This window comes from Genypterus blacodes, unplaced genomic scaffold (genome assembly GCF_046128005.1).
Source record: "Genypterus blacodes isolate CSIRO-AG114 ecotype Tasmania unplaced genomic scaffold, CSIRO-AGI_Gbla_v1 ptg000055l_1, whole genome shotgun sequence".
Classification (NCBI taxonomy): Eukaryota; Metazoa; Chordata; class Actinopteri; order Ophidiiformes; family Ophidiidae; genus Genypterus; species Genypterus blacodes.
Window position 1 is genome coordinate 4,861,048 of NW_027466867.1, and position 12,021 is coordinate 4,873,068.

At 46.9% G+C, this 12,021-nt stretch overlaps 2 protein-coding genes across 2 annotated transcripts; both read right to left on the reverse strand.

Annotated features, from left to right (window-relative positions):
• Positions 1-1,927: 1,927 nt before the first annotated feature.
• Positions 1,928-6,457, reverse strand: LOC143002065 (trafficking regulator of GLUT4 1-like). The gene is made up of 5 exons (XM_076152004.1): positions 6,208-6,457; positions 5,412-5,676; positions 5,024-5,319; positions 4,800-4,929; positions 1,928-3,990 (listed from the first exon to the last, which is right to left on the reverse strand). The coding sequence occupies exons 2-5, from the start codon at positions 5,629-5,631 to the stop codon at positions 3,974-3,976; spliced, it is 663 nt and encodes a 220-aa protein (XP_076008119.1). The 5' UTR covers positions 5,632-5,676; positions 6,208-6,457; the 3' UTR covers positions 1,928-3,973.
• Positions 6,458-6,694: 237 nt separating this feature from the next.
• On the reverse strand, positions 6,695-11,903 carry kif22 (kinesin family member 22). The gene is made up of 13 exons (XM_076151492.1): positions 11,786-11,903; positions 11,371-11,566; positions 11,122-11,249; positions 10,757-10,908; positions 10,453-10,662; positions 9,571-9,967; positions 8,984-9,104; positions 8,698-8,809; positions 8,408-8,561; positions 7,813-7,907; positions 7,365-7,565; positions 7,202-7,261; positions 6,695-7,074 (listed from the first exon to the last, which is right to left on the reverse strand). The coding sequence occupies exons 2-13, from the start codon at positions 11,562-11,564 to the stop codon at positions 7,045-7,047; spliced, it is 1,854 nt and encodes a 617-aa protein (XP_076007607.1). The 5' UTR covers positions 11,565-11,566; positions 11,786-11,903; the 3' UTR covers positions 6,695-7,044.
• Between the last annotated feature and the right edge of the window lie 118 nt (positions 11,904-12,021).

Below are 12,021 nucleotides of genomic sequence, written 5' to 3' on the forward strand. Positions count from 1 at the left end.
AGGGGAGAGCTCAGAATCCACTCTGAGCATGTGGCTGCCTTGTTATTCCACTAATAATGGGGTCATCACTGCCACCTGGTCAGGGTTAAGATGAAGCTTTGATGAGGGAACGAGGGATGAGGGAAGGAAGTGTGGCAGGTGTGCTCAGGTATCACAGCACAGGGAGAGTGGGACAAACACTCCAACACTTTAATATCATACTATCCTCTCTGGTAGGCATTAAGGAAAGTGTCTGAACAGCAAGTTTTAGTGGTAATGAGAGCAATCAGATAGTGCAGAGCCTTACCCTCGCTGATCAGCTCCTCAGTTCGCCATTGAGATTCTTGAAATGGAAAGAATCAAACATGTTGTTAACATGCAGCCACCATCTTTTCATATATATATATGTATTTTTAAAAAAAGGTTTTGACTGACATAACAGTAATAACATCTAAAAATGATTGATATTAGGGATAAATAATGTTTTTGGAATTTGTGCATAGGCTTTAAATATAAACTGTACTTTAACTAGCAGCACTTCAGTGTAATGGAGGAAAAAAACACTGGAGCTGGGACTCAAGCCAAGAACAATCTGATCCCCCAAAGTCTGGCACCTCACCAGCTGAGCCATACAGGCTCGGCTCAAATCCTGATGCTTGTGCACTTGTTCTTTGGTAAATACACAAACAGAAGCCAAAATGTCTGATACATCAATCTCCCAATGGCAAAGATCCTCTAAAGTCCAGATGCTGACCCACTTCCTGCATCTGGATGTGGACACTTCCTGTCCTCCAATCCCGAACTGAACTCCACTCTGTGTCTTACTCTTAAAATAGCTGAATCCAAACTATTTTCCCAATGTCAAAGTCATAACTTTGGTACGTGCCATCGTGCCGTTTGCAGATATTGGATACTGCAAGAGAATACTGATAGAGAGAGAGAGAGAGAGACAGACAGATAGACAGATGGATAGACAGACATACAGATAGAGTGCACACTGTCTCGGCCTGTTTTTGTCTCCTGGTGCAATTAGGCTGAATTTGGTCGTTTTATGAATCCACATAAATCTGAGTGCACATTAATCCGACACACAAGCACGTGTGTGTGAGCGTGTGTGTGGGTGGGTGTGTGCGTGTGTGTGTGTGTGTGTGTGTGTGTGTGTGTGTGTGTGTGTGTGTGTGTGTGTGTGTGTGTGTGTGTCCACACTCCTCTTCCCCCGTCTTTACTGCCGAGGCCCAGAGCCATTAAAATTGAAAACTGTTGTGAATGAGCTGATCTTGCCGTTGCAGGCGATTAAATTTAACTGCTGTGCCGTCACATGTTTATGTTTCTGCAGGGGAGTCGTCCCCATTTGGTGGAATATTAGACGTATGTTTATGTGCTCATTTATGGGCTCTACCCCCTCAAACAAATTGATGTTTACCGACTTCAGTCCCTAACTAATGATGTGCCCCCTGGCTGTGACATTATATCATTCCCAGACTGTTTACAGACACAATCTTACAGCCTGGATGCAACAATCCAGTGATTCACGAGTTTTAACAAGCAAGCAAGCAAATTTAAGGCAAATAACAGGACAAAAACATCCCGCCTGTGAGTTCTGTACTAAAAATGAGCCGACGCCCACTCAGGTTAGAGGTAAATAGTGAGGATACGGATGAGTCAGGCTCCATTATACAACTTATTTTGTAAAATGAATAATAATTGAACTGTGAAGAAGTGAATACACATTTTGTTTGTGATTAATTTGCCACATTAAGAGCGTTTCCTTCTGGTTCCACTCATCTATCTTACCACTAGAGGGCACTGGAAACCATATACAACATTTTGACAACTACTGCAACAATCAAATACATACAAGTCAAGCGATCGACGTCTCCTCGGTGGCTGCAGCTCCACAGCCTCAACCTCAACCAAAGGAAAAGACTTCAAACACATTTCATGCATCGTGTCTTTATTATGAATATGCTTCAGAAGTTTACAATATCCCGAGTGCAACGTTATCCTGGGGAATTTGACTTTTTATAATCGTACACCAGTTTTTAAAAAAATTCACAACATGCCAATAAGCACAGAGAGTATAGAAGCCGAGAGGTATCACCACAACGACTGTCACCAGGCTAAATGACAGCTTGTGTGTTAGAATAGAACTACCTACAGCCACAATATTGAGGTTTATATCTGCAGAATACATAAAATGTGGATTAAGAGTAAAAATGTACACAACTAAGTGCTAACAGAGGAAAAGTAGCGTATCAATCATTACAGAAAATTGATCTTGTGAACCGAGGAGACTCCAGAAAAAAAATCCCGGATACGAGTAGAGACGGAAAGCTACATTTAAGATTTTTCCGTTCTTGTTTGAGATCACAGTGAGAGTTGCAGGTCGAGGAGGAGCTTTAATAAATGAGAATAGAAAAAGTGGTCTCCACAGGACTGTGATCACTCCCACAAACTATATCGCAACGACACAGAAGTCATCAAAAGAGACTAGCCTACTGCGCACAACAACAAAATGGGGAGCTGCTACATGTTGACCTTTGGCCTTCTGTGTGAACGCTGCGGCTTTTGGTTCATCGCAGCCTGTTTGAGAGATAACTTGAGTAACACTTTGGAGCTGTAATTATCACAGAGTGGGACACAAAAATGCCACAATCTTTGTGTGTGTGTGTGTGTGTGTGTGTGTGTGTGGTTGTTAAAGAGCAAAGCTGCCCGCAGGCTCACGTCCTCGTGATGTAGGTCATCATCCTGCCAAATGCATTTGACTGCGACCACAAACTATTTCATTTGTTAGGCAAAAACAGCGACGCTTGAATATGCATACAAACACCGTCACCGCCTCTACAAACCTGGCTCGGTATTTCAAGAGCACATTAGGAAATTACAGGTTCAAAACTGTCTAAGGGGAGGGGGAGGGGGTCGTTGTTTGCCCCAAAGTCATTTTTTATAAACATTATCAAAAGCTAAAGAAGACATACGACAAGTAGCTTTGCTGGAGAAGAAGAGCGTCAGAAGAACAGTCGGCGGGGATTGAGACAGAGAGAGAAGAGAAGAGAAACTTTATGATCCTCATTACATCAACGGCATATCTGTTAATCTTGTTAGTTGGGAGCAAAGCAAACGACTTTACAAGCAAGAAGCCTTCTGTGTTGTTGTTGTTGTTTGTTTTGGCACGTGTTTTTCACCCCCGTTTCTCTCCTGATGACAGTGCAATCTTCCTTAAACCTCTTCAATTATAGCACCCAAAGCTGCTCCGTTGTAAAGCTCGTTCTCATCCTCTTTGCCCCTCATGCATTCTGACTAGAACACAAAACATATGGGGGGAGGGGAGGGGAGAGGAGACAGGTAGTCTGAAACAAGGACATATTGTGACTGAGAGCGTTTCTTCTCGGAAGTGAAGGGGATGGATTTCCGCCCTGCGACATTCCAGTGAAACACAGATTCCAGAGCCTCTCTGCGTACATCCCAGGGGATTTGCCGTGGCTAGCTGAAATTCTGATGCATCCTGATGTGGGGGGCGTGGGGTTGGAGGGTGTGTGGACATTTTGATGTTGGGAATCACATGTGGCACTGAAAGCTGGGAGGTGTTTTACATTCTGCTGCCATTCTCCTGTCACCTCCCTGTTTCTGAGTCCTTCACAGGGTTCATGAGCAAGTTGGATTATTTTTGTAACCCACAACACAAAGGGGATCGATTAGTGGGAGTCCCCCCGCTGCATCTATCAGCATGGCACGGACAAAGACCCCCCTCCTCCTCCTCCTCCTCCTCCTCCTCCTCCTCCTCTCTCCCTGACTCGGAGCAGCAGCATTTGCATATTGTATTGTCTTCCATTAGTGAAGGGGTTGGTATAGATTACAGAAATATAAGTAAGTGCTGTGTATGAGGTGTGTGTTTGTCACATCCAGGTAATGACTAGGCGGTAAAGATGGTGGTGCAGGCGGCCGGCCAGGCGGTCAAAATCGCCCTTATCCGGTTTTTATCTTGGGTTGGAACTCAGGTTTTCACATTTACTGAGGAAAGACAGAAAAGGAAGCATTTAAATTCTGCAACTCAATATGGACGCATACAGTTACACACCACACCACAGAGGACGGTTATGTAATGAGAAAAACAAGGCTTGTTGACTCCCAGAGCACTGTAACTATCGTACGGTTTCTCTTCCAGACTGTGAGTGCGTTAATGAGAGCGTTTCTCCTCCTAATGAGACCCAACATGCTGCAAATTTGTGCTTTCTAAGTACATATCATAGTCCTGACAGTGAGAGAGGCAAGTAAAGGGTTAAACTGACTGACCTCCGCCTGCACACATGAGAAATCACCGATCTCTCATCTCTTTTGATTTGAAACGTACGGTGAATGTAGAGAGAGGAGTGTGAGCATATGGACCACACACACACACACACACACACACACACACACACACACACACACACACACACACACACACACACAATTGCACTGGATGAGAAACATGATGAAACAGCAGTTTGGGGTCTGATGGGGTTTATTAGTTGTAGTGTAACACCGATACCTGGAGTGTGTTATGGCTGGTGTAGGGATACTAAGTAGAGTGTAACGTCTACCAGCGAGGATGAATTAGCACCTAAAACGGACTAGACATGATCAGATTGTGGTTCCAATCAAGTAAATCTTCCGTCGATTTGGAAGGAAGAAAGAGCGAGAAGACATTGGCGTTGAGGCCAAAACTGCAGAATCGTAAGAGGCAACAAGATCAGCGAGTTGTTGTTGTCAGTTCAATAGAAAAGGTCAACTTATACAGGTGTGAGGTAAAGGTTAAAGGTTAGATTTGGGGCACTCACTGGCCAGGTTGACGATGCAGGCGATGATGATGACCGTCCCTCCAACCAGCGACACGATGGAGAGCATCTTGGCAACGCGTCCCAGACGAACGGCGCCGTCCAGGTTTCCCTGCTCCAGGCTGTTCTTGGACTGAGGGCAGACGGAGCCAAGAGGGATGTTAAGAGATACAAGTGTGCTGAGATGATTTAGCAGAAAAACAACAACACCATACGTCATAACTCACCATGATTGAGTAGACAAATCCCACAATGTTGATGGGCCAGACGGGGCAGAAGCAGGCCAGCACGGACAGGAAGAGGTAGTCTTTCACCTTGGTCCGGTCCAAGGGCGGGTTGGTGGCGATGCTGGAGTGGCGAGAGATGGACGGCCGGGGGGAGAAGGCAGTGTAGGCGACGGATCCCGCCCTGCTGCCCTTGCGGGTCTTGCCGTGATGGGGGTAGGAGACGGAGTGTTGTCTTCTGGGAGGAGTGGAGATGACAGGGGAGGCGCTCTCTGAAGGCTCCGAGTGGATGCCATTACCTAGAGACCACAAATGAGCAAATGATGCAAATACTGACAAACCCAACGTCCTCACAGGTCCTCTCAAACAATGTGGACTCAGTGTCACTTACTGTTCTTCAGTTTCTCGTTGATCACAATGACCAGCTCTGCTTTGGAGTTGTTGCAGGAGGGCCTGCGGCTGTCGTCGTGGTCGAACTGGTCGTCGTCTCCGAGGGCTGGGCAGGGCAGAGAGACGGGGACTTGGCACGACAGGGAGGCGTCCTGGTCGAGGAGCGACGGCTGCTCGTCGCCGGGCCAGACGGAGGGAGCTGGCATGGCGTTCAGAGACATGCTGACGGGCAAAATGAGACTTCTGCCTGTTGTCTGTAATTACACCTGTGGGGATAATGGTTCAACAATCAGTGTAAACAAAAGCTGGATAAACATTCACCCTCTGCATAATCCCCCCTTTATAATCCACTCTGATCTCAGGTCACATCACTAATCTTCATATTTTTGCATTTTTTCCCCATAATAAATCATTAACAAACCAGCTGGAGACACAGATTTGAAGCACTGATCCATACTGAGGCTTTAGAACAATAATATAAATGACATTCTGGCTGTGTGGAATAAAAGGCAGAGCACAGCGGGACTACAAAGGCAGATGGAATAACACCAGCAGCCTCAGTCTGTGTGCAGGTGTGTACATACCATCTGCTTTTGTTTCATCATGTGTACATAAGGCTGGCATATGGTGGCCGCCGTCTTACACATACACAACAACGCGGAGGAATCACAAAGGGAGACGTGAATAGAGAGAGAGTGAGGAGAACCCACGATGAGGCTCCACGGTAACGACGAGCACCGATTTACGATGTGTAGTAAATTCAAAACGTGAGGTTGTAATCAAAACGCAGAACTCACCTTTTTTTTGTTTTGTATAAATCCAGCAGCTTCAACACACACGGAGATTCCCCCCACGATTTGGCATCGCTGTTGTTTTTATTTTCAGGTCAAATGAATTTAAACGCATCGTTGGAACGTGATGAGATTATTCGAGTAGGATCCCGTCCTTTTGTTGCGTGATAGGGAGGCAGGATTGGCTGCTGGGTGCTCCGCGATACAGCGCAGTGTGCTCGGCTCCGGATGGGATGGGAGTCTCCGGGTTGTCAGGGTGGATCGGATGAAGAGGAGGAGGAAGAAGAGGAGGAGGAGGAGGAGGGGGCGTCGTGAGTGAGAGAGATAAAGTGAAAGCGGACGGGGCTCCGTGTGGTGGGAGGAGGCATGGGAGGATGGATGGATGGATGGAGGGTGTTGGATCAAAGCTTCTTCCCGATTTCAGCCAGAAAAATCAAAGCCGATGTCACCGGATCCCCCGCGACCGGAGATGCACCATCAGAGGGCGAGGCAGACGCGTAAATTAGCTCGATTACGAGGTCAAGGCCAGAATTATGTCACAAAAATGATATATGATGATAAACTGATGAGGGGCGAGTGTGTGTGAGATACATGTGGCTCATATGAGACCGCGAACAGGGGGGTTTAATCAGCATTTCCAAATAAACACAAAGCGGACTGGTGAATACGTGAGAAACGTGTTTATGAAAAGAGACGAGGCGCCCCCACGTGGACAACAGGAGCAACTACAAAAACATCATAGCATAAAACAAGACGGAAGAATAAAAAGGCCAAAAAAAAGGCTATATACACACACACACACACAATGGAACTCCATCTTTATGAATATGAGGAATATAACAATCACTTCCCAATTGCACTCAGGATGTTTGCCTGGAGGAAAAGTAAAATTACAAAACAGTTAGCAGTCAGTAAGGCATCAATATCACAATATAGTGAACGTCCTATGTAATAGTAAGCCATATAAATATGCATATATGTTAGTGAGACCTTTGTTTACCTTCATAAAGGAGGAGAACCTCTTTTCTGTCATGCCCTCCACCTTTGTAAGATCCTCCACCTGCAGGAACACAAACAGGAAATGAAAAACCACACAAAAGGATTTCAAAGAGCAACATCAAATCTGGTGAATGCGTTCTGTGGTCTGGGTTCTCGCCACTGACCTTTGCGAAGTGGCCGTTGATCTCCCTCCAGCCCAGTATGAGTTTGGCCTTCTTGTCGCCGATCTGCTGCAGGCCCTTCAGGTCTTTGAGCGAGCCGGCGTTGAGAACGCGCAGGATCGCCTGCCTGGACTCCTCCAGCACCGATGTGTCCAGGAGAGACACCCAGCCGTCCTGCTTTGCGTTCTCCTTACCGTCCGGCAGCTGGGAGAGGAAGCAGGGGCACAACATTATAACGGCTTTCAGACGAACGCCAGACTTTATGAAAGGAAAAGTGCAAAAGTCTGCATGAAAATCTGGCCCATTCACGTTTGGCTTGCTCAGCTCTAGACACATTACAACATGAGCCTTAGACAAAAGACGACCCCAAGGTGAAGCTAGCCCCAACATCAGCTGCTTTAATCTGCAGCTGTGGAGCTCAGCACACACACACACACACACAGCTGCTGACCTCGACTCGATCCGAGAGCTTCTTCTCTTTCTTCTTGGTGCAGACCGACTGCTTTTTGACGACTGCAAGCTGCTGAAGAGGCTGGAACTGGGACTCTGAGGGAGGAGAACAGTTTAGCGTTTACTACGACAGAACGGTGCGTCGGCAAGATAAACACTATGCAACAAACAAAAAGGAAATGAAAAGAAATTGCTGCTTAAACTTGATGGAAAAACACAGTGCCGTTTCCCAGCCTGACACATGACAACACTGGTGCCAAAGCGAGACCTCTGGCTCACTCTCAAAGCTGCTGAGGGATGAAAAAAATTATCCTTCCTCATCGTCATTTGATCCATTTTTGGGCTCCTGTATTGTAGACTGAGCTCTGGTGTCAGATTGCTGCTCACGCGTCGCTCCGGTGATTCAATGTGACAGAAGCGGTGAGTGACGGCTCTTTTAGGGAGGAACGGACAATTCTGCCAAGGTCATGGCTTTTCTTACAAATGTCCCGGTCCAACAACAATTCAAGGAATGAAGTTGTACAAGAGGTCTTGAATTAACACATTGGGGAACAGGTTGCAGTAATCAATCCATCAGTGGTGCTTTCTTTCTTCACCTTGCAGGGGTTGGACCACAGCCTGCTGCTTTTTGGGTTTCATGGCTGTAGACTGCAGTGGAGCCACTTTGGCCCTGAAGGCGGCGGGCTCCTGCCTGGGCCGGCTGAGTAACGCCGCCTTGCTCTCAAACTCCTTCTGCTTCCGTTTGAGCTCCTGCAAAACGTGGGATGCAAGGGAGGTCAAAGATTAATACAGAGGAGCGGAAGTTTGTGCTCATTAACCCGATGAGACAAATGAGGAGCTATAGAGAACATCTAGGACTCGATTGTTACTTTAAATATATCCTCACCTGAATCTCTTTGCGAGACTTAGCCAGCTCTTCCAGCATGTTCAGCCTGTCTTTGTCTTGGCAGAATCTTTCCAGAGCCAGGAGCCTGTCGGGCACTGACTGTTCTGATGGACTGAAGGAGAGACACGGAAAAGAGGATGAGCCAAGAAAAGATGTGTAGACAACCAAGTGTGTGAACAGTGAACAAGGAAGTCAAGATGTCAGCTAGACACAAACACAGAATCGGATTAGCCAGACAAGAAATGACTCAGCATGTGTGTGTGTGAGTGTGTATGTGTGCTTCAACCTGTAAAGAGCTGTTTGGGGTGAGGGAGCATCCTGGGCAGATTTCTTCTCATCTTTCTGCCTCTTTCTGTGTGGCTCGGTGCCAGAGCCCCCTGGCTCGCTGTCCTCCCTGGACCGTTTCACTGGAGACGCCAGGCAGAGGAGACATAAAGGCTTTAGTATTCACTGCACTCCAGCCACAGTGCTTACAGGCTTTCTAGGGAGTATAAAGCAACTAAGATGAAGATGACACAGCCGCACTAAAGACGGCAAATAGAAGATGAAATTGTGCAAAATCTGAACGCAACCAACTAAAACACATTGAAACTCTCCCTGGGAGGGAGGGAGAGAGGGAGGCAAATAAACGAGCAATGGAAAGCCATGAGGATGCTGGACTTAAGTTACAGCCGTCACAGCCAAAGATAGCAGCTATTTTGTATCACTGATGTCTTGGATGTGATGCGTCATCACATTCTGTCAGCGCGTGCGTTTCTGTGCCGTCTCAGTTTCCTTTTATGCTTCAGGGCCTTGTGATACCAACATTTGTCTACCAGAGGGAATATGTACACGGATCTGAGAGTGCCGTCCCGTCGCACAGAGCCCACTCACCTTGCAGCGCAGGCACGGTCACCGTCTCTCGAGTGAAGGGCTTGTTCACGATCAGCTTTGATTTGGCAGCAAAGTTCAGCGCAGTGAAGGTGTCAAAATAAAACTTGTACTCGGGCGCAATGTTGGTGATCATGAGTGAATGAGCCGAGCCGCCCAGAGAGTCCTGGAGCAGCCGGGTCAGTTTGCTGTCTCTGTACGGCACCCGGCCGCTCGTGCCAGAATTGAGCGAGTCCACTACTTTGCTCAGGGTGAAGAGGGACAGGTTGATGGCACCGCTCTCCTTCAAGCGGATGCCCTGGTTGCCAGTACGGCGATTGTCCTCAGAGCCGGCCAGGTCCACCAGGTACAATTTGCCCGTTTGCTGCCGGTTGGGCAGGGAGCGCTGGGTCCGCACCACCTGGTGGATCAGAGACAAGATTAGAATTTCAGAAGCTGGGAAGGGAGAAGGGTCAGGCAGAAAGGAAACAGAAGGGACGGAGAGATGAAGAGATGAGTGGAGAATGTGAGATAGTGTTTTCATGCAACACCGGAGAAGAAGAATGACAAGGAGCACCAGTGTGTGTATCTCTCTCAGAATGATCCCACAAAGCCCAGAAGATGCCAATGGGAGAGTTGCAAGAGAGACTTGATTTCAGCACCTGCTACCAAATCCTGGCCTACTGCACCGAGGCCACGACCTGTTTAAGATGCTTCCCCCCCTCCTTTGTTAGTCAAGCATTACACACAGCAATACACGGGCAAGCTTCAGTTCACCGACCATCTGAGATTTACTCTTTGGCATAAAAAGGAGGCCGTTAAATCCCAGACAAAGCGGTGATAGAATAAATTGGCTGTAGTGAAGGAACGGCCTGTTCTCTGGAGGTTTCCAGTTTCGTGTCAAACCTTGATGAGGAGGATCGCGTGGCTCCGACTGGAGCGCTGGTTCAGCTTGGTGGAGGCGGTGGTGCGGTTGAGGCTGGCGGGGACAAAGTGGCTGTCAAAGTCCGAGAAGGAGGAGAGCGGTGTGTGTGTGAGTCCCGGGATGAGGATGTTCTTGTCCTTGTCCTCTCGGATGGGCAGGTCCTGGGAGCTGGGCGACAAAAGATCCAATACCTGGAAGAAAGACACGAGGAGGATATGATGATCTAGCTCATGTTATCTCTTCTTCTCATCATTAAAAGATTAAAAACTTTCAAACCGATTGTACCTTCTCGTTGTAAATTTCCAAATACGACATGCCGACTCTGTAGTCCCACCCGTCATCTTCATCCTTAGCTTTCACTAAGTTGAAGACCTCACGGACGGCGTGGGGGATCACGCCCGGCTCCTCTGGACTGCCTAACATGGTGTGTGTCTTACCTGCCAAAGGAAACAGTCAGCAGGAAGAAACATGTTCAGGGGTATACAGACGGCAAAACTCCTTCAATACTGTTTCACAAGGTAGTTTAGTCATTTAAAGGGGCAAATGCAAGATTCTGGGTTGGAATATTTTCAACATTCCTGCCTACTTTATAGCATATTTATTTATTATAAGTTTATGCAGATAATATAACCAGACTTGGCGCAACATACCAGCTCCTGTGGGTCCATAGGCAAGAACACTGGCATTCTGTCCGTTTAGTAAATGGGGCAGAATGGGCTTCACCGATGAGAGGAAAACCTCTTGCTGGGTTGTTTTCTCCTCATGAAACACATCAAAACTGCAAAAAAAAAAAAACATATGTGACTTATAATTATCTGCTGGATGCAAGTAAAGAATACACAGGAGTTTCTCCCCATAACTATGGAAAATATGTAGAAAATAGGCAGTTTAATACTTACTGGTACTTGACCGTTTCTGTAGCGTTCCTCCAGTTGACTATCTCCAGGTTCTGGCGGTCCAGGCCCCTGACACACGGGCCCTCACTCTTATCATCCTCTTTATCTATGTAAGGTCTCAGACGAACCGCTACACGAACCCTGGACGTCTTCTTGCCTCCTCCTCCTCCATCCGATACCGCCACACGATGAGCCATATCTATGCAGCAAAAAATACAGACCATGGATAATAACTATGACGATTCCTGTTTTCTAGGTGTATTAATGTTAGTCGAGTTAAGTTTACAGATTCTGGCTTTAGCTAACTAGCTAATAACAAACATGCCACGTTTACATTTCTCTTGCTTCTCAACTTCCTCTCATAAGGCGGTGACACATTCGCCCATAAATGTGTAAAATACGCATTATTGGAACTTACCTTTATGGCGGGTGAATACTAACACTATATTAGTTTGTTAATTCCCGTGTCTCCGTGGTAGCGACATTTCAAACACCGTACTTTAACAATGGCGGTCTTGGCCTCCTAACCGAAAACTTTTCAAACCAAGAGCGCTGAAACCGGAAGTTGGCATTAACCAATCAGATGGAAGCACTGGCTCCTATCTGACGCAGAGTTTAGAGTCGTTTTTCTTAATATTTACTGGTGTATATGAA